The sequence below is a fragment of the Mchenga conophoros genome, linkage group LG18, assembly GCF_057382185.1.
Source record: "Mchenga conophoros isolate Kocher_MC1m ecotype Shallow Benthic linkage group LG18, M_conophoros_male_GT1.1, whole genome shotgun sequence".
NCBI lineage: Eukaryota > Metazoa > Chordata > Actinopteri > Cichliformes > Cichlidae > Mchenga > Mchenga conophoros.
Genome location: NC_140543.1, coordinates 37,114,838 through 37,137,741, shown reverse-complemented (window position 1 = coordinate 37,137,741; position 22,904 = coordinate 37,114,838). Strand labels below are relative to the sequence as shown.

The following is a 22,904-nucleotide window of genomic DNA, read 5'->3' as shown; positions in this document are numbered from 1 at the left end:
TGTAAGAACAACAGCTGACAAAAGAACCTGCTTATGTGCTCATATCAGATTATCTAAGTAGTTTTTAATCGATTCCTGCTGCTGCCCAGACTGACTCACAATCTACGGTCTGAAAATCACCCAACAGCACAGAAAAAGGAAGTATTGGAAGTAAACTTCCTGTTACTGATTATTTTGTTTGGGTACCTGAAGTTGTAAATGCACTGACATCTGCACAAAGTCACGTATCACACAGAGGATTACTGACTATATTCTGACCGTTAGGCTGCACGAGGGAGCAGGAACAGTCTGGTTTCCAAGTTCACTCGTTACAGCAGCGGTGGACGCTTTCTGTCAGAGACCAGGCCGACTCGGACGCATCAAGCAAAGGGCTGGACACCAAATAACACGATTGCTGAAATCCATGAATTGATAAATTCATTCAAACATAGAATTTGTACATATATATATATATATGTTCTAATTCATGAATAAGAATTAAACTCCACTTTCCTGTTCTGACCTGAGCGAGACAGCTGTAGCTCGTCACCTTATTTCCAACATCACTGGAACAAAGCTCAGCTCATATTTATTACTTATGAACTTATTCTGCACACACAGTGTTTATAATTAACTTAGGTGGGCTAATATATTACTGACTGCTAAGAACATTTTATAGTTTATTATTTTTAACTATTCCACATTTTTATTTTGAAAATTCAGAAACTGTTGAGCTACAAAAAGCACTCCAGGTGTGAGCTGAAGCTCCACATTAGTCATCTTCAGCATGTTGGTGGACACACGGCGATGGGTCCAGGCCCGGCGGCTAACAGCAAAGAGGTGAGACGCTACCTGCTCTGCACTCGCGTCTGGGTCACAGACGGTTTTTGTGCTTTGACAGCATTGAGGATGTGAGTCGGTCTCACATGCCAAAGTTGAAGTGTGTCCCCCCCGGAGCAGGAAGAGCCTGTTTCATTCATCATGTTCAGTGCAGGCGCGTTAACACACTTACACACACATGCACGAGTCGATACAGCAAATGTGGGTTTCACATCTCGAAGCTTGTGGCTGATATTAGTCGATTCAGCTGCAAACAAACACGTTTGCCTGCATTAGTCACACAAACTGTTACCTACAGCATGAACTTGCACATGTACACTGTCCCAACAAACGCTTTATTGGTGTCAACTCACAACTGCTGGTCGCTGAAACACTTTTCTTTATTATGGAGTAAAGGAGACGAGGAGGTGGACAGAACGAAATGTGACACTGCTGAGTGCAACAAGGGCTTAAAGACAAACATGGCAACCTACAGTTGGACAAAGGCAGTTTAACAAACACGTAACTACCAAAATGTTCTTATTAACATGTAACCTGCATACATGATGGAGTCAACAACATCCAGGGACGAGCCTCTTATTTCATGCACGTGTGTCTTTAATAAGTGTGAACTGTGTGGAGGCTTCATGAAGAAGAACTGCAGTCCGACCAAAGGCTGCATGGAGCTGCATGTTTCATGTTAGCTGAAGTTTGACATCTGCACAGATGTGTACCTGTTACACAGCTGGAGTACCTGCTGGAGGTAGCGCGTCCTTTAGTCCCACTAACCAATAGCACCAAGTGTGTTCTAGATCCAAATTCAAAGTTGGAATTTCCCAGTTTGATATGGGAAATTCCCTCACTTGGATTTCCAGCTCGGAGCAGCCTGATCAGCTCCATCTATGAATGTGCTGAAGTGATGCTGTGATACTGATCTGTACTGCTAGCAGGGCCCACCTGAAGCTAGCTCACTTGCACCCAAAGGTGTATGAAACCTGATGGGTGTGTGCCCAATGTTACAGAAACATAATCATTAATAAGGTGATGAGTGCTGGTGGTGGCTGCACAGAGAACGTGGGTGCGACGATATCTGACAGCTACAGTCAGGACGCCACGAAGACGCAGTCAGCAAACGTAGGACGATGAGGCTGTGGCTTGAGATCACCTGATGGACTCTTCCTGCACTTCCTGACTCCCATTAACATGGTTATGTGTTGAGCAGGTCCAAAACCATAACGAGGGCAATTGTTGGTTTAATTCATGCCGTTTAAATTAAACCAGTGACTGTTAGACCATGTGAGGGACACGTGAGCCGCTGTCCGAGTGCATTTTGTGTAATCTCACACAGCCATTGGCTGCTGCCAACAGTGCTGTGCACTCAGTGTACTCGCCCACTTCTAAAAGTGCTCCTGAGTATCCAGAACAACAGAAAGAGTTTCTCCTCAGTTTGAAACCAGAACCGAGTTTGTTCCGGTCACAGAGGATGAAACTTGGGTGTGGACACAGCCAGGCTGGAGACGAGGTGATCCAACGTTTCCTAGCTGTGTAAAATCTACCAAACATACTGACACCATGGCTCCGGCTCCTGCATGGGCCCTCAGATCACAGATCAACACATTTATCAGGAATCCGAGGCTATTGGTTATGGAGGCCAACAATCACAATCTTCTGCCCCTGATTTCCATCGTCTTTCGCTTGTCGTCTTCCTCTGACCGCTTCCTCGTTCTCATCCTCCTCATCCTCTTCCTGCACATCCTTTGCTCTTCCTGAGGCAGTGTGTTCACCCTCCTCTTCCTCCAGCGGCTCCAGCGGATTTATCAGTCCATACAGGAACGTGAAGAACCCGTTTAACCAATCAGAGCCGCCCTCCTCCACTTCTTCTAACCAATCCAGAACCTGGGATTCACCCTGACCATCGCCCTCACTGGACAGGCCTACGCAAATGAGGGGGGGCGGGGAGGATGGGAGGAAAGTTGAGGAGCAAAACGTGGGAGTGAAGGAGAGAAAGGAAGTGGTGACAAAACTAAGAAAAAGGAGAGTGTGAAACCAAATGAAGGAAAAAGATGTGCAGGAGGAAAGAGAGGAAACAACAGGAGAAGGTCAGAGAAGTTTGCAGGTTAGACAGCAAGGGAATCAGACTTTATCAGCAAAGCCAGGCTGTCTGCACATGACTGCAGAACAACACGTCATCTACTGGTTTAGACGTGCACTCTTTAAAGATCAGAAACTCGTGCTGCATGCTCATCATGTGCAGATAGCCCAGAGGAGGAGAGGGAGCACTGACGCTGGCTTTCTGTGGGAAAGCTTCTCTAATGAAACAGCTTCAGCTTTGGAACCAGAGTTGTCACAGTGCTGCATCTCCAACAGCAACACAATAACCTGAGACATGTCGACAACTACAGGAAGTAATGAGAGCACTGAGCAGAGGTCATGTGGAGGCAGATGGCCCAGGACCACACACGCCCCCACACATCTGTCCAAGTATGAACAAGGCCATAAAAGCTTGTTCAGGCATGAATACCACATGTTTAAAATGTGTCGGGCTGTCCTCCTCGGCTTCTAATACTGTATACATGTGTACTAATGAGAGAGCCTGCACACAGCAGGGTGAGACCTGGGAAGCCTTTACCACAATCACCCTCATTTAGGGTTAGACAGCATGTATCCACAAACAAAGGCAACCACAGTTTCAGACACCAGTCAAGTCTTACGTGCATTTGGTGTCCTGGTGTCAGATTTCTGCTTTGGTGCAAATGAACAGATCTACTGTGGCTTTAATGTGATCCTTAGGATGAAGACCCGGGGTCAGGGTTCATGTGAAGTCCAATGATCACTGATGACTCTGAGGGGGCCGATCTGACACATGGAGGATTTATTTCCACACAGATAAAAGGGGGATAAAACATCCCCATGAAGAAGAAGGATGGTCATCGTCAAGGTTCTGGTAGTTTTAACAGCTTCAGATGAAGACAAGTGAACCTGGAGATGTTCCCTTCTTATCCGAGAGACTCGTTCAGTTCTAAAACCAACAGTGGGAGCCCCCGGTGGGTAGTGGGCGTCGTCCCTCAGCAGCTTCTCATTGACCCACCATTCGTCATGTGCCTCATCACATGAGCCAAGATGTGGAAAAAGGTTTGGTCATTACATCCAGAGGCTTTGGGCAAAACCACTGTGAGACCTCGCCCCATCCTGTCACGTGACCTGCTGAGATCACCTGACCAAGATGTGAGTGAGGGCTGAGGCTGCAGTGCAGGCGGCAGACAGTCGCTGTGATAAACCACAACCACGGTCGGTCACAGTGGACACAGATGTTCTCTTTTACTGTCAATCTGTGAACACTGGCATCCTCCAAAGAGTGACCTTTGACCTTTAGGTGCACATGTACAGCCGCGTCTCGTCATGTCGAGGTGGCTCCAGTGCATTGATGCAGTGGCTCCAGTGCATTGATGCAGCGGCTCCGTTGCATTGATGCAGTGGCTCCATTGCAGAGGTCTGCGCACTCCTTGCTGCACTTCACAGCACACACTGTGTTGCTAGCTTGTGTTTGGGATGAACCAGGTTGTGTGTGAGTGCGTGGCTGGGTCTGAAGTGCGCTGGGATGCCGTGCTTGGAGAAGACTCTCCTGATCTTCTCTGATACACCTGCTACATCAGGATTGTTTGTCCTGCTGAGGCTCCCTAGTTGGTGTCTGACCTTCTTTACTCTGAACCTGTGCTGATTGGATGAAGCCCAACTGGGATAACTACATGTTTTTTAAACTTGTGTGTTTTCTGTCCCTCCTGCCCGCAAACACACACCACTACCACGTTCTCTTACATTTTCAAAATCCAGTGAACAAATTAGAACGTGTCTCAGAATAGTGGAAATGTGGATGGTGAAGGGGGCAACAGGGGAGATGCTCTGAAACTTAAATATGGGTTATCCCAATGTAGCGACGACAGAATACATTATGATTTCCAAAAGACTGGAGCGGGCACATAAGATGAAACAGCTTAGTTGCCTTACACCGTTTTCCTGCTCCAGAGGCCAAAGCAGCACTAAGACTCATCTAGTTCATCTGATGACATGATGAAAGTGCTGAAATCCCAAATTCCCTTCGAATATTATGCACCAGCTGCAAAATCTGCCAAGCTGCTCAGAGACCCAACAAAGGGACTCAGATAACCCTGAAGTGTCTACAGATGACTCCTGAAACAGACACATGCTGCCTGTGTCCAGGCTGAGCACCACAAAAGCTCCTTAAAGGAACCTGTTGCGTGAGCGAATAAAGAACAGTAACGCCCTCTTAGATACCCGACGGTGACGAGCCTCCATTCAGCCTCTACAAGCTGCCTGATTGGCCGAGCAGCTACCTTTTCATGTAGAGAGCTAAGCTTTAGACTGCATTAGCCAGTGTTTGAGGCCATTCAGATGTTCATGTTGGAATAAAAGCCAAACAGGGAGCTCTGAGTTCTTGTTTCTAATGAGTGAGCCATGCAAAAGAAACCCAAACTAGCATTTTGTCTACTTCACAAACACAAAGCCATCACAGCTGGTAAGCAGATGTTGTGATGATAATATTCCTTTTGTTGTAGTTGTGACAGAGACAACAGCTGTGAATCGTAGTTTGATCAACTTGCCTAGCAGAACTTTTGCGTCCTCGACATCGAAATCTCCGTCGCCGTCTGTGTCGTACGCCACCAGTTTACCTACAGCAGCAGCAAACACAGTTAGACACACTTAGACAAATTCTCATACGTGTACATTAAACATGTGCTTACTGTAATTATTCTAACTGTATATCATGATATAGAAATGACTTTAAAGGCAAATGTATTAAAGTCAAACATGGGTGTAACAATGCTTCCTTTAGAGAAAGACAGTTTACCAACCACTGCTCCTACATGATGCCTGCGTTTCTAAGATCATACATGAACACTGCAGCTGGAGACCAGTGTGACCACACCAGTCACACCAGCTGAATCACACTCAGGAACCAACGCTGCAAGGCTGTGCACTCCTCCACCGACCACAGCCAACTTGTTGCTTACATATGTGTCCTTAGTGACCAAGGGTTAGGGACGAGCCTCCAGCCTGTGTGGCAGCTTGGCTGCCTTCACTCCACCTTTCTCTACAGCTGCTGAGTGCTACATGAAGCGTGTCACTGTACACAGAGGTGCCAGTTTAGGTCGACTATAAGGGCGTGTTGAACTGCATACGTAGTGTTTGTGGATGTGTGTAGCGCTGCAGATGTTCCTGCCAAACACTACACGACTCAGGGCTCTGCAAACAGTGTGTGTGACAACAGTCATTTTTGTTCACATATGCAGAATATACATTATGGGTTTTTACCTTGCAATGCTTCAGACAGGTTAATTTGTAAGCCCTTAGCCTTATCTGCATGCAAAACAAACAAATAATAAAACACACATAATGTAACAAAGACAGGGTTAAGAGATAAAACACAATCACATTTCATACACACAAGAATGGACCATTTATCATTAATGCAGGCGGCTGTGGTCAAAGACAGGCAGGCTGCAGCAGCTTCAGCCGTCCTCTACACGCGTGGCTCAGCAGGCAAAGTCTGCACCTAGCTTTAAGCTAACTTACAGAAATGCTGCTGTGTTAGATGCAACCATTACAAGCTTCATTTCATCTGACTGGCTTTAATGTGACTGGCAGGCTGTTCACCAAAGTATTTGGTTTAAAGTGTTGAGACAGCAGCAGACTGAGGCTCACTAGTAATAACTGCTGGTCTGAATTTAATGCTCCGGTAACGACAGTTAGACTGGTTCTTATTGCAGGTGGAGGTTTACTTTAGGCGTAGTCTGTGGACAGATGACAACAAAAGCCAAACTGGTTACTGCCACACCTTCCCAGGAAGTTCCTCTAGGTGTGTGTGTGTGTGTGTGTGTGTGTGTGGGGGGGGGGGGGGGGGGTACCCACCAAGAACTCCCTGATAGTCAACCAGGTCAAAGTAGACCACAGCTACAGACGTCCAGACGCCCAGCAGGGCCAACACGATGAACCAGGTGAAGAAGCTGCTGCCACTGGAGTCGGCCTTCTTCCCATTCTTGTTAGACGGCTGGCTTTTAGCACCATCTGGAAAGACAACACACGTGATGTCAGGTTCAGCTGTGGCCCTCACAAACTTTTCCTTTACACACTCAGAACATTGAAATAGAAGTTGAAGTACATTGACCTTAATGCTACTTTAGAGTTACAAGTGTGACTAATGATGAGAGCGACGAAACAGCAGTGAACACAGCGAGGAGCTTGAAGTCCTCCTGTGTGTTTATGAAGCCCAACTGCACGGCGTGAACACACCTGCAGGACGAAGTGTTCAAAGAAATGTTGAGGACAGTCTGAGCTTTGGACGTACATCCATAAACTGCCCTCACTTTGAAACTCTGAGCATGCTTAATCCCAGGAAACACGCCCCCACAGGATGCCCACACTGGGCGCCGCACGGCCCCCCACACTGGGCGCCGCCGGGCCCCCACACTGCGGGCTGCTGTGGAGCGTGAACCAGAATGTTGCTTAAAAAAAGAAAGGGGGGGGGGGGGGGGGGGGGGGAAAGCAGATTTTAGCTCCACCCTTATTTCCAGGAGGTCACCACATAGTTCAGGTGTTTGGACACCATGCCCTTTCACCCCTCCCACCACTGTGTGTCCACTCAGAGGAAACAAACAGCAGATCTGACCCTTCAAAGAAAGCTTGTGTGAGTGGATCAGGGCCTGATTCTGCTGCTCTGCAGTAAATCGATCAGATTCAGAGTTCTTCTCTCTTCCTGAGGCTGTGAATCACTCGCACCCTCAGATTTCTGACGGTGCATTTTCCACAGCAGTCACATTTCCCTGGTGTAAATAATCTGAAATCATTTGAGGACATTACTGTGCCAGTGCCGTGTATGTGGTGCTGGGACAGTAGAGTGTAGCCAAGGATCTATTCTTGGAGTGACAAAGACACGCTCGCTGTGAGAACATGGTGGCAGAGAGAACGAACAGGTGCTAAAGTCCGCTACATGCTAGGTCAAACCTCCTTCCTCTGCACACCTGAAACATGCCAGGTCCCCAACTCATCCAACCTGTGCTGTGACATCATCTTTTCCTCTGCAGACGTTTGTGTGTTTCTGGATGAATCCATACGTGGGCATGATTGCAGCTGGGAGTGTAAATCTAACTCACAGCAGGCAGCAGCAGCAAAGGCGTGACTACGTGTTAGAAGAAGCTCTCACTCAGTCACACATCTGGATCACAGCATCGTAACACACCTGGATGTTAAACCTGGACACTGACTGAACACTCGCTCCTCCAGCAGGTATTAAATACTCGTCCACCCAGGCCATGCTGCTTGGTATTCGATAGCCTCACCTTGGTTTTCTGCAGCTAGCACTGCGGGCACTGCTGTAACACCAGGAGAGGCGGCAGACTCCAGGGTCACTGGATCACCCATCTATGGCGTATGGTGGACCAACAGGAGGTTAACCGGCCAAAAAGAAGCGTGCAGCCCAGCGACGGCGAATATCAGCTCAGCCGCTCCCTCTATGTGGCCCCGCCCTCTCTCTCTGTTTACTGGCTTTCTTTCTGTTGCTCATCCAGCGTCATCATGCGTGCCATTCTTCTCTCTGAGACGATATGGCTTCTAGAGGTCATACACGGCTATTAATAGTGCTGTTAAACCAGCTGGCCCTCGCACAGAGAGGGGAGGACATTATTTAAACGCTCCCTGCCTGATATTGTGAACTTTAAAATCCTCCATGTTTACTTTGCAGGGTGCACCTGCCGACTGCACCTTCAGTATTCTTACAGCAGCAGTAAAACAAGGTCCTGGAAGGATGTCAGAGCAGACAGCTGCAACATGTCACACACGTAACAAACACGTAACTACATGAAGAGACATTTGTGCCACTGCATGTAACTGGGAACAAACCACTTCACCAATCACGGGCTTGTTGGTTAAAATGAGATGAAACTCCAACCATCAGCATGGACTCAGATCAAACATCTCTGCCATGAACTGAGGGGGTTCCAGACGCTACAGATGAACACAGCGTGCAGCACCATCAGTCACGGTCAATCATCAGGAGGCTTGTTTTTCTCATAAACTGGTTTCAGTTGGTTTGTGCTACTGTAACATGTCCAAATAAAGCCCCACCAAATACTAACTTTGCTTTTTTATGTCTGAGAACTTAAACATTGACAAATTCAAACTATAATGGATCCAAACTTGGTGTGGCCTCCACAACAGTCCCAGTTTGCTGAGCTAGAGCCAAGGTAAAGAAACACCGTGTTGTGAGCAGCGTCTATCAGGGAGGGTTACATTTGTCAAAGGTTTCAACAATCATCAGGCTGTTGATTAAAAAGCTTCATTCACTCTCGCACTCTCTCCCATAATGCATGTTTTGACCTGTCTCCCGTACTTGTCTTGTCCTCACCCACAGCTGGTGGCAGCACATTACAGCCCCTCCCTGAGCCTGGTTCTGCCTGAGCTTTCTCCGCTGTTGTCGTTGCTTCTTACAGGGATCGCCTGATTGTTGGAGGATATCCTTACACTACGACGGCCCAGGTCCCTACCACATGGTAAATGAAGTAGATCTTATGTTTAAATGGAAGCCCCATAAAGACTCCTTTATAAACTTTAGTGCACGTTTGTTAAGTTAATGAATATTTGTCTTTAACAATGAAGTCTACCAAAATAAAAGAATGTTGGGCTTTCTGTTTGTTTTTCACCAAGCAGGCATGCTGCATTGTGTCTTTGGAAAACACAGCCCTCTTCCCAGCTGCACAGTTAAGCTACGTCAGCAATTTATCAGATCGTTTCTCCACCCGAGGCAGGAGCAACCCCACATAACTTCACCGAGTGAGCCACAGGTGCCACTCTCACAGCCAACACAGGAAAAACGAGCTTTCACAAAGGCTTTGACACAAATGAAGTCCTGCTAACGTGCTGTTACATAACCGGCCTGTTTGAAGCTTAAAGTTAGTGCATGTACCAGCAATTACACACAAAACCTTAGAAACAAGAGCTCGGCAATATACTGCACATGAAAACTGGTTCAGGGCTGAGAAACTTTAAGCAGCCTCAGCAGAATGCAAATCATGAACAAAGAAATCCAAGAAATCCAGTGATTGTTGTATTTGGCAAATGTGTTGAAAACTGTCACGACACCGTGAGGTCCTTACCCAGTGACTGCAAGCAGAACAGAACAGAAGAGAACAGAATAGAATAGAATAGAACAGAAAAGAATATAAATGAAGAGAATAGAATATAACAGAATAGAATAGAACAGAACAGAACAGAACAGAAGAGAACAGAACAGAAGAGAATAGAATAGAATAGAAGAGAACAGAACAGAACAAAACAAAACAGAAAAGAATATAAATGAAGAGAATAGAATAGAACAGAATAGAATAGAACAGAACAAAATAGAACAGAACAAAACAAAACAGAATAGAATATAACAGAAGAGAACAGAATAGAATAGAACAGAACAGAACAGAACAGAATAGAATAGAACAGAACAGAACAAAACAGAAAAGAATATAAATGAAGAGAATAGAATAGAACAGAATAGAATAGAACAGAACAAAATAGAACAGAACAAAACAGAATAGAATATAACAGAAGAGAATAGAATAGAACAGAATAGAATAGAACAGAACAAAATAGAACAGAATAGAATATAACAGAAGAGAATAGAATAGAACAGAATAGAATAGAACAGAACAAAATAGAACAGAATAGAATATAACAGAAGAGAATAGAATATAACAGAATAGAATAGAACAGAACAAAATAGAACAGAATAGAATATAACAGAAGAGAATAGAATATAACAGAATAGAATAGAACAGAACAAAATAGAACAGAATAGAATAGAACAGAACAAAATAGAACAGAATAGAATAGAACAGAACAAAATAGAACAGAATAGAATAGAATATAACAGAAGAGAATAGAACAGAACAGAACAGAACAAAACAGAATAGAAAAGAATATAAATGAAGAGAATAGAATATAACAGAATAGAATAGAACAGAACAAAATAGAACAGAATAGAATAGAACAGAACAAAACAAAACAGAATAGAAAAGAATATAAATGAAGAGAATAGAATTTAATAGAATAGAACAGAACAAAATAGAACAGAATAGAATATAACAGAAGAGAATAGAATATAACAGAATAGAATAGAATAGAACAAAACAGAATAGAACAGAATAGAATAGGACAGAATTGAATAGAATATAACAGAATAGACTAGAACAGAATATAACAGAAAAAAAACAGAATAGAACAGGAAGGAATTGAATAGAATATAACAGAATAGAATAGAATATAACAGAATATAACAGAACAAAACAAAACAGAATAGAACAGAACAGGACAGACCAAAGTAGAACAGAACAGAATTGAATAGAATATAACAGAATAGAGTAGACTAGAATATAACAGAACAGAATAGAACAGAACAGAACAAAACAAAACAAAACAGAACAGAATAGAATAGAACAGAATATAACAGAACAGAACAGAACAAAACAGAATAGAACAGAACAGGACAGAACAAAGCAGAATGAACAGAACAGAATAGAACAAAACAAAACAGAATAGAACAGAATGAACAGAATAGAATATAACAGAACAGAACCGAATAGAACAAAACAAAACAGAATAGAACAGAATAGAACAGGACAGAACAAAGCAGAATAGAATAGAACAGGACAGGACAGGACAAAGCAGAACAGAACAGAATAGAACAGAACAGGACAGAACAAAGCAGAATAGAATAGAACAGAACAGGACAGAACAAAGCAGAATAGAATAGAACAGGACAGGACAGGACAGGACAAGACAAAGCAGAACAGAACAGAATAGAACAGAACAGGACAGAACAAAGCAGAATAGAATAGAACAGAACAGGACAGGACAGGACAGGACAAAGCAGAACAGAACAGAACAGAATAGAACAGAACAGAATAGGACAGAACAGAACAGAACAGAACACAATAGGACAGGACAGAATAGAATAGAACAGAACAGGACAGGACAGGACAGGACAAAGCAGAACAGAACAGAACAGAATAGAACAGAACAGAATAGGACAGAACAGAACAGAACAGAACACAATAGGACAGGACAGAATAGAATAGAACAGAATAGAACAGAACAGAACAAAACAAAGCAGAACAGAATAGAACAGAACAAAACAAAACAAAACAGAATAGAACAGAACAGAACAAAGCAGAACAGAATAGAACAGAACAAAACAAAACAGAATAGAATAGAACAGAACAGCCGTTTATTGTCACTGTGTTTTGTTTTCTGTAAGAAGCAGGTTCTAATGCTATATTCTGTACTGGTACAATTGCACAATAGCATTGCTACAAGCAGCTATGTGGCAACATTGTGAACACAGCGAGTATTTCCGGTTTCCACAGGCATGTTCTCCTCGTTGGAATTATTAAGACTTCCAACAGATGAAGGGAATGAGGGCTGACGACCATCCTTAGTCTTACTGACCCAACTGACACTGGATATGCAAACAGTGTGGCAGAGACACACCTCTGTTTGCTCACTTGTGATGTTACTCTGTGATGCTGCCAAAACATGTTCAGTCCATTATGCCCACAAGACGGCAAATGAATAATATGAGACAAAACAATTACATAACTACATGTTACAAAATTAACATTAGAACATGTAAATAAACAAAGAACTGGCACTGGACGACCTCTGCAGAGCAGTTATTATCTGATCCTCAACATCAAACATTCATATGCACGTACCACCAGTCTGAGTCCACAGGCCCAGCCTTTGGAGCTACAGCAGCTTCAGTTTCTCTGAAAAGGCTTGAAGTGTGTTTATGGAGCTCTTAGCCACTCTAACAGAAGCACATCTGTCAGGTCAGATACCAAGTACACTAAGAACCAGCTCCCACAGTGTCTGGACCTTGGAATGGTCTCTATAAGCTGAAGCATTGAGAGGTCCTTCACTGGAACCAAGTATGAACTCCCAATCCCAGACTCAATGTGTTCTCAATCCAGAGAACAGCGTCCACTGATCTAGAACCCAGAGGACCTGTGCTGGCTGATATACGGCTTGGATGCAGGTGCTTGGCCCACTCTGTGTTCAGTGCTCTGGTAGACCTTGGGCCCTGTGGTGACCACTGGGCCCTCAGCATAGGGCTCTGTGACGTGGCCTACTGCTTTGTGGCTGAGCTGCCGCCGTCCCCAACCGCTTCCACTTTGTTGTGATAACACCAACAGTTGACTCTGGAATTTCATGAGTGGACTTGTTAGTGTCCTATCACAGCACCACGCTGGGATTCACTGAGAGCGACTCATTACAAATGCAGCCTGCCTGGTTTTATACACCTGTGGCCATGGAAGTGATTGAAACACCTGAATTCAGTGAGATGGATGGTGACTAGAATAATTTGGGCATCTTTACAAATAACAGCAGCTGAATGATCCAGAGAGCCCGCTTTCAAAATCTGATTATATGACCACACTTAGAATATTCATGAGCTGCTACACGTGTTACAGAGGATGAGGTATACACTGATAGATACGCTGAAGCGGTTCTCCTCGTGCCCTCATGCTGTGACAGAAAACAAAGCACAAACTGGACGATCTCAGAGGATTACTTGTTGCTTTTAAGTATCCAGTAACACAATTTTACCCCAAAAAGGACTAACAGGAAATCTGAGGCATATCCATTTGCTGGGATGCATCCAACAGCTCCACATGAAAAGAAAACGTCTGAAAGCATGCAGTAACACACCACTTTGTTGTTGTGTAAACTCCATGTTCATATGAGCACGGCACAAACACGCACATGCACAGTGCTGTCCTCCAGAGCTCTGCAGAGTCTCTGTCACATTCTGAACACACTGTTCAGCCCGAGCAGCTCCTCTTATATAAGGGCTGCTGTGCACGCCTTCAAACTTACCTCGATTCCCTCAAGCTTTTAGAGTGTGTCCAAGCTCATGCACGTCCACATGTGCACAGCTTTGTGTACTACAGAGGACACTGGAGCTCTGCACGGTCTCTGCAGAGCTCTGATCTTCAGCCAGCTTTTACAGGAACACTTTTTCCTCATTGGGGCACCATGTTTTCAAACACACACATTTTAAAAGCCACGTCATACGACTGCAGCTGCATGCACTTCCTCAGTGCAGCAGGCTGGTTCAGTTTGTGGCGCCAGGATCTGCTGCAGTACGCAGCACATTCCACTGATGGTGGCAGCGACCTATGTGCAGGAACCAACCCCACGCCGGGCTTTGTTGTGACAGATCCCCAGAAAGTCACTAGCATTAGATCAGACTGCTGTCTGTTGAAGCTAGCGTCGAGCTACTTTGATTAGATCACAGGGACAAACAAACTAGTCAACTCTGAGCAACTGTGCAGTTCCAGGTGTCCACAGGTAGGGCTGCACGATTTTGCATAAAATGAGAATCACGATTTTTTGGCTTAGAATTGAGATCACGATTCTCTCACGATTCTCTTTTCCAGTATAAATATTTATTGCACTTATTAACTGCACATCAACTTCGTAACAGTTGAGACTGAACATAAAAACAATAAATAAACATAAAAACAACAAAATGTTGTCCTGCTTGAAATTCCGTCTCCACCGTTGCTCGACGCTGCGTGTACAGAGCAGGTAGTGCAACAATAGAAAAATAGTTGCGGGACGGCACTGTGCAGCGTTTGTCTAGGGTGTTGATCGTTTTCCTAAATCCCTCGTTTTGCACAGTGTTGATGGAGCCATATCTTTGGTCAGGTGATAAGTGATAGCCTCCGTGATGTCTTTGTGCCTGCGGGAGGTCGACGGGTATAGGGAAGCGCTGTATAAGGTTCCCGTTATTGATGTTTGGGTGGTTGACCGGGACGGATTTTCTCCTGTCACTTTCTCGTCATCCCTGACGTGCTCTCCGTTGTTTTTCCTGCTAATTTTAGCATCACACGGCAGCTTCTGTATCACGTGGTATAAGGCTCCGCCCTTGTCATTTGTTGAGCAGGAAGAGTGAGCGCTTGTTTTCATGCAGATTACGTCCCGGATCAAAATGCGGTACAATCGGCGTCTTTTTTTTTTAAATCGTTGTCATTTGGAAATGAGATCGCACACAAGTATGAATCGAGATCGGGATTTTCTAACGATTAATCGTGCAGCCCTATCCACAGGTGTCTTTACAACCTCTCTAACCACATTTCAACTGGACTGGAAGACAAAACATCAGACTGAAAGCCAATGGATATGAAACATTAATGAAAAAGACATTTGAGTTTATCATTTAAAGTTAAAGAAAGACGAACTGACTGTTTGTTTTTCTTTGGCTCTCTCTGGTTTCTTTATTAACTTCCATTATATTCGTCTATATCGAGTCTTCAGCTCTTGTTGGTCTTATTTAGGCTTTGAGGGTTGCTTTTAGTTTCCTGTCACGTTCCATTTCTGTGTTTGTCCTTCGTCTTCCATGTTTCCCTGTCTTATCCTCCTCTCGCTCCATGTGTAAAATGCCATTCCAATGTCCGTTATGTCTCCCTTCCTGTTTTATTTTGGTAGCACCTCTGCGCCTTTGTTCCTCACTGTGCCACAGCTGTGTAACCTCTGCATTATGCACCATGTGTCTTTGCATATTAGGAGTCTCTGGCACCGCCACTGTATTCGTGGTTTTGAACTTATTCTCTGGACATCAGCATAAAATGCTCATGTTGAGTTAAATTTCTGCATCATGCATTTGGCTCTGCAAAATTAATCACACAGCATATTATGACGGCTCCAAACCAAAACACGATACCTGACACAGATGCACAAACGCTGTGCTCTCATGCAAGGTTACATGGAGCCACCGCCGTGCTCAGGGTTGGATTTAGAACAACAACACGCTCAGCAAACGCAAAGGACACAAAACATCACACATCAGCCCCCGAGGAGCAGACGCAGCCATTACCCTTCCATCTGAGATCCCAGCCCTTTGGAGAGGGGAAGCAGCAGCCCTGAGGGACGGTAATGTGGAAAAGTCAAGAAGGCATGTGACAAGGAAACATAATGAGAAACATAATGAGAAATGGGAAAGTGCACATTTCAGCAGAAACACACCAATGACAAAGAGGACGAGATCTAGCATCCAGGTATGATCACATGCTCCAAAGTCCCGACAAGCACGCTTCACTGTCCCCTCTTTAATCTAGAGTCAATATTAAGTGAGCAGCTGTCACTGTTTGATCACATGAGGTAACAAAGTGCACACGTCTTGCAGCCATTGGTTAGCAGTGAAAAGGACCTGCCTGAGTAAATTTGGAGGAAGACATGGCTGACAGACGGGTGGTTCTGCTCCAGTCTACATGCCAAACACAACTGGGCAGGACACGAACCCCAGTTTCTCTCTGATGCATCTACTGGAGTATGAAAGGCTGTGAATGGTTGATAAGCGCTTTGTGTGCTCCAGGAGAGGAGACAACCAGCCCAAATCTCTTTCTTATAACCAAGCAGTCATAAATATGGAGAAAGCTGAGGAATCGGAGTGATTTTAACCAGGACACATCCTTTCTACACATATGGAACAAATAAAACACAAATGTGTAGGACTGAGTTCTTGCATTCAAATCAACAGTAAACAGACCGGTTCTGATACATCACTTTTCTGCTCTACTTCAGAGCACTGAAAGTGCATGATACGACACGCCTCTTTCACCTGCTCATAGTTCTCAGGCTATCATGACTCTTCACAATCTAGTGAAGTGAATCACTCTGAATGTGACTGTATTTACTTACAGCAGTTAGAAGCCTACAGAGTCGCGGCTGTTTTTAATGCACTGAGGGTCTAAAGATCATGGACAGGATCATTTCTGCCATTTTGCATCCTGTATCAGTGATGCTGAAAAAAAATACTTCATGCATGTATTATTCTCAACTATTGTGATTCGTTACCATCAGGTTCTTTTACAAACTCCCTGAAAAGCCTTCAGCTGATCCAAAATGCTGCAGCAAGAGTCCTGACAGGGACTAGAAAGAGAGAGCAGATTTCTCCTTCATTGGCTTCCTGTTAAATCCAGGATTCAAAATCCTGCCCCTCACATACAAGGTCTTAAATAATCAGGCCCCATCTTATCTTAATGACCTTGTAGTACCATATCACCCTATTAGAGCACTTCGCTCTCGCTCTGCAGGCCTACTTGTTGTTCCTAGAGTATTTAAAAGTAGAATGGGAGGCAGAGCCTTCAGTTTTCAGGCCCCTCTTCTGTGGAACCAGCTTCCAGTTTGGATTCAGGAGACAGACACTATCTCTACTTTTAAGATTAGGCTTCAAACTTTCCTTTTTGCTAAAGCATATAGTTAGGGCTGGCTCTCTAACTATGCTGTAAAAGGCTGAGCCTACTGGGGGCTTCCAGTGGTGAACTGAGCATTTAAATTTGTCAAGTTTGATACAGTTTTGACTTTGTCTCTTTGTCTCTTTGTCTCTGGAGTGGTGACGTCCATGACACAGTCCACTGTTTGTACGTGGGATAACATAAGATTGCAGAGACCTGGTAGCAATGCCCTCAGTAAAACTGACTACAACATTAGAGGTCTGGTGATAGAGGTAACTGTATACTTGGTTAGGCTGAAATGGGACAAACAGGCAGAGTTTAAAACCAATGGCAGCACAAATCTGTTAAACTGACTTAAATGAAAAGCCAGAACTACATTTGGGATTGCAGTTATTTGTGTTATACACCAGGAGCCAGTGTGTAAGTCGGAGCTAAAACCATGTTACTAATGTTATAAAGAAAATAGTTTACCAAGACAAAAGCACTGACGGACGGAGTTTTCACTTTTCCACAACATGCTGACAGCCTGGGCCAAGTGCTAACACTGTGGTTTGTTTGCTTTGTTTTTTTATGAACAAGTTCTCAGATGCATTTCTGCTTCAAACACTGAACATGACCTTAATGCATCTTTCAAAGCTGCAAAGAGACGATATTTCTCTCACCCAACAAGAAAACCCTGGAAAAGCTGCAGATGGAGTCATTAAACTACAAGTCACATAGCAACAGCACTTTATAGAACATTCTAAATCTTTGAATTTTGCAAAAAAATGAATAGTTCGTTTACGATTGTTAAATAAATAGTAATAAAACGTTAGCATTTTTCCAGTGCTTATGCCACACATGCCTTGCCTAGCTCTATCTACTCTTATTAATAGCAGTTTATAAAGAGATCGGTTTATTCGAGCAGTGTTCCACGACAGTCCAGTTTCTCGTGCAGCCCTCTGAGCCCACCCCTGGGCTACAGGGATGTCGAGGGAAGGGTCAGGAAAAGCATTAACCACCAAACAAAAATGGCTGCTTTTGCAGTTCTTGGGATTCCCCTGCAGGTCAATACCTGGACCTCACACACATTCATGTGTTCACCTAATCAACTTGGAGCTATGCTTGGACTTATCAAAGTACAGCTAAGTTTCCCTATGTTGACAAAGAACCAACTCTAGTTGCACACTCTGTGAAAAAGACAGAAAAACGGAGGTATTATCTGCAACAATTAGTCAAACTATGAAAATGTTTTTGGAGACCAAAAGCACCGGTTCTATTCTGGGCCACAGGTTTTTCTAAACGTCACACTGCCTTTGGATTTACTACAGCATGCAAAACTCTTCAACACGTCTGCTACATCTACGTGCTGTAAAATAGAGGCAAACGTAGTATTACATGCTTTAATTAAGTGAATTATGCAACATAAGGAAGGATGGAGAGCGTGGGACGAAGCAGGTTAGACACGGAGTGTTTTAACAGGCACTGAGCTTGATGTAAAGAGACATGTTACCTCTACGGAGCTGTTACAGATCATATTGAAACGAGGGGGGAAATATGGGATTTTGCACTGCTCCAGTAGTGAGCATGCCCTGTCCTCTTTGAGATTCATTCACAGTCAGAGAGCTGGAGAAAAGTGGGGCAAAACAGCAAGAGTGGAGTGGTTAACTAACAATGAACTAAACATTTTTATTTTCCATATGTTATGTTGGTCTTGTTCTTTCCTGATCTGTGCCAGCTAAACAAAGACAGCTCAGTATAAGCTGTCTTAGTGTTTCAGGTCTTCAGCACACTAACCAGATGCTCATCTCCTGCTGTCACCACAGTGGAGTCTTTATCCATCGTTTGCAGAACACTGTCATGACCTGCTCGTATAGTTTCCTGTGCTAACCTTAACCCTGAGATGTGCAAAGGGAGAACTGTAAACGAGCACAGTGAGGACAGAGTGTACTCTGCATGTGAGCCTCAGCACATGGGGCCCTCATCGGCCTTTGACTCATCACCTTACTCAATCATAAAGTACGTTAAGATGTGACAACGAATATTTCATTTTTTTGCACCTCACATGTTATTTCCAAAAATAAACAAAAACGGGACTGAGATTAAACAGAAGACTGCGCAGGCTCAGCGACGGGCCTGAAACTACAACCATGGAGGAGAGCCTTTGGATGGAGGAGAGCCCCGGGAGCCACGTAGGAGCCCACCGCGGATACTGACACGTGAGCAGAAAGTGACGGGGATAAACTGGGGGCGGGGTCCCGCAGTCCACACTGACTGGCCCAACAGGCCTGCCAACATCACCAACGCAACGAAGCCTCACGAGAGACGGCTAACGTTATCTGTCGCGTGCGAGGCAATGTTGCCCGGTAATCCCGGGAGCTAGAGTCGCCATGGTGAACCGACCTGAAGGCTGGGTGGAGCGGCCGTATCAGGCAGACCTGCGCTGGTGCGATAATTACAACTATCCGCGCTGGAGGCAGCGCTAACCAACAAAAGCACTCAGGTGTCGCTCAGCCAGCAGTCTCTCAACACCGACTCCTGAACCACGGCTAAACCATCCCCGCGCGGAGCAGCTAGCTAGGATGAAATAACAGAGCGACAGCCAATCAACTTCCAAAGGCCTGCCAGTGAAAGCTGGCGGCTACATCATCCCAGCCGACGCTATCGTGACAGAATCAAACCCACCTTTTGGTTTTGGGTTCCCTTTGCTGCCCTTCTTTGAAACCATAGCTGAGTCCTTGGTTGCAGGACCGGAAACGACGGGAAGACGGGAACGACCGGTGCTTGTTGAAAGCGGAGAAGAGAAATCAAAATTTCTGCTCCTATCTGATAAAACTCGCAACCAAAGAAACCCCGCCCGCTTTACCACTGACGGCTCTCTCTGCCAATGAATGCCTTGTTACACAAAGATGGGCGGGGTTTGGAAATGTTATGACCAATGGGTATCGAGAAGCCTTAGGCTTATTCAGCCGTGTGGATAATCTTATCTTTGCCCCTCCCCCTCGCTGCTTTGGAACGTGGCAATATGGTAGATCCCCCTCACTGCCATGTTTATTCCACTCACCATCTAAACATCTAAATGTCAAAATATGAGCATAAAACATTTCTCTTAACAACAGCGTAAAGATCTGCGGCCTTTAAAATCAGTGTTTACAAGCAAAACAAAGAAAAGCAGCAGCGAGCACATTCAAATAGTTTCTGCTGGACATTTGATCACAGTGCTAACATATTACGTTTTACATGATATTCCATAGTACAGTGTTCTATTACACGAAGAAACAATTAGTAAACAGTAATACGAATAGTAAATAGCATAATACTACATTTACTAATGCAATGGTTTCAGTCAGCCAGATAATTTGCTAATAATTTAATTGTCCAGTCTGACTCCGGAGGCAGCACAAGCGATAACTCTCTGGACTCATTAACTCATTTCTGTTTCTGTCGTTTAAATGCACACATTTACATATGTACCTCCTACCAGTGCGTGGCGGTAGTGTACCAATTCGTCGTTTGCCAACTGCCAATAACGAAGAAGAAAAGTCCGCCGCTGAGTATCCCAGGTGCATCGCTGTTTATACAGGATGTCACAGGAGATGCAGATGCATCCCTCAGCAAACCATCTCAAATATTTCCTTGTAACATGTGTGTTGTCACTAACATGGCTGGACACATGCTGCACAGTTATTTGTCAACAGAAATTCTTTGGATTGAGCAGCATTGCCACAGCCACACTGTGGTGCAACATAAATATGCTGTCATAACTCAGGGGCGTCGAACGCCAGGCCTCGAGGGCCGTGTCCTGCAGGTTTTAGACGTGTCCTTGATCCAACACAGCTGATTTAAATGGATAAATGACCTCCTCATCATGTCTTGAAGTTCTCCAGAGGCCTGGTAATGAACTAATCATGTGATTCAGGTGTGCTGACCCAGGGTGAGATCTAAACCTGCAGGACAGTGGACCCCCCTGTCATATCTGCTGTAGGCTGACAAGTCAGATTTGGACATCTGTGATATCAGTGATTCCTGAAGAAGCCAGTCATGCCCAACGTACGCTTCGACAGGAAATCTATGTCATAGCCTACCCTGTGACCTACGTCGTGACCTGATGTACACCTGAGAATTTTAAGCACACATCGGATTGATGCAGCCCACAGCTGTTGTGACTGGCCTGTACTGTTGATTCATGCTGTGCATTTGTTCCACCCAGTTTTGGATTTAATCAGTGAGAGAATAACAATCATAACCTCAGCATAAAGAATAATAACGTCAGTTTAAGGATTCGGTAGATTCCTGGGTGTCAGTGGTGAAACCATCAAAATTCACTGGAGGGAACGTACAAAAAAGCATAAATCCCCAGTAAGAGGTTGCTTCTCCTGGGCACGTGTCAGTTGTTGCAACAATAAAGTGGATAAAAACGATGAGAAATTCATTAGCTGCTGAAAATGGCTTTTAAATATTCACAGGTGTGTGATGTATAGACATATAACGTGCACGTCCAGCCTGTCACAGTGCCCAACTTCACACTCAGCAGTTTTATGAGATTTTTCTGGTCAGCGCAGACAGAAGAACCCAGACCTTGTATGTGCTCCTTTCAAACTTGGAGGTGGTTTTTCTCATTCCCGCTGCTTCACAGTCAGCTGTGAGACAGTCCCTCAGGTCACCACCTGAAGAAGCAAGGTGAAGCACAGCATCCACAAAATGTGGCCCCGAATTTATCCTGTCCATTAAAATGTTGAGGAGCAGCCGTGGTGAAGTCCATGTATGCTGGTTAGGCAAAATCCCACACTCAAATATCTATAAGAGGATACGGTGAGCTTCTAGGACCACAACGAAGGCCGCTTTGTTCCTCCTGTGAGGTCTGGCTCTCCTGTATCCTGTACAGAGCCTTCTCAGGGAGGCTGCGTTGGAATTTGCACACAAAATCCTTAAAAGCCCAGAACAGACTTTTTGCCAATCAGCTTCTTTCTCAAAAAACAAAAACCCAGCAGTGTTTACATTTTCACACCAAATTCACATCATGTTTTAATAAGAGATTTTTGGGATTGCATCCAATGATACCAAATTTGTTTAAGTTCAATTCAATGTTATTTATACAGCACCAAATCACAACAGCAGTCGCCTCAAGGCGCTTTATACTGTCAGGTAGACCCTACAATAATACATACAGAGAAAACCCCAACAATCATAAGCAGCACTTTGGCGACAGTGGGAAGGAAAAACTCCCTTTTAACAGGAAGAAACCTCCAGCAGACCCAGGCTCAGGGAGGGGCGGGGCCATCTGCTGTGATTGGTTGGGGTGAGAGAAGGAAGACAGGATAAAGACATGCTGTGGAAGAGAGACAGACAGATAATAACAGATATGATTCAGTGCAGAGAGGTCTGTTAACACACAGTGAGTGAAGAAGAAACACCCAGTGCATCATGGGAATCCCCAGCAGCCTACGTCTATTGCAGCATAACTAAGGGAGGATTCAGGGTCACCTGGTCCAGCCCTAACTATATGCTTTAGCAAAAAGGAAAGTTTGAAGCCTAATCTTGAAAGTAGAGATAGTGTCTGTCTCCTGAATCCAAACTGGAAGCTGGTTCCACAGAAGAGGGGCCTGAAAACTGAAGGCTCTGCCTCCCATTCTACTTTTAAATACTCTAGGAACAACAAGTAGGCCTGCAGAGAGAGAGCGAAGTGCTCTAATAGGGTGATATGGTACTACAAGGTCATTAAGATAAGATGGGGCCTGATTATTTAAGACCTTGTATGTGAGGGGCAGGATTTTGAATTCTGGACTTAACAGGAAGCCAAAACAGGAGAAATCTGTCTTTTATAAA

General features: G+C 44.5%; 1 protein-coding gene across 4 annotated transcripts in view; it reads right to left on the bottom strand.

Annotated features, from left to right (window-relative positions):
• asph (aspartate beta-hydroxylase) overlaps positions 1–19,950 on the bottom strand; it is a 32,464-nt gene extending 12,514 nt beyond the window's left edge. For 2 of the 4 annotated variants that reach the window (XM_085255902.1, XM_085255903.1), the window contains exons 1-4: positions 8,154–8,337; positions 6,727–6,882; positions 6,130–6,174; positions 5,422–5,486 (exon numbers count right to left, since the gene is read on the bottom strand). In XM_085255902.1, the coding sequence (XP_085112028.1) occupies positions 5,422–5,486; positions 6,130–6,174; positions 6,727–6,882; positions 8,154–8,235 (348 nt within the window). In that variant the 5' untranslated portion in view covers positions 8,236–8,337. Of the gene's footprint in view, positions 1–5,421; positions 5,487–6,129; positions 6,175–6,726; positions 6,883–8,153; positions 8,338–19,763 lie in introns of those variants that run through there. The other 2 variants (XM_085255904.1, XM_085255905.1) reach the window with 2 other exon arrangements.
• Positions 19,951–22,904: the final 2,954 nt, after the last annotated feature.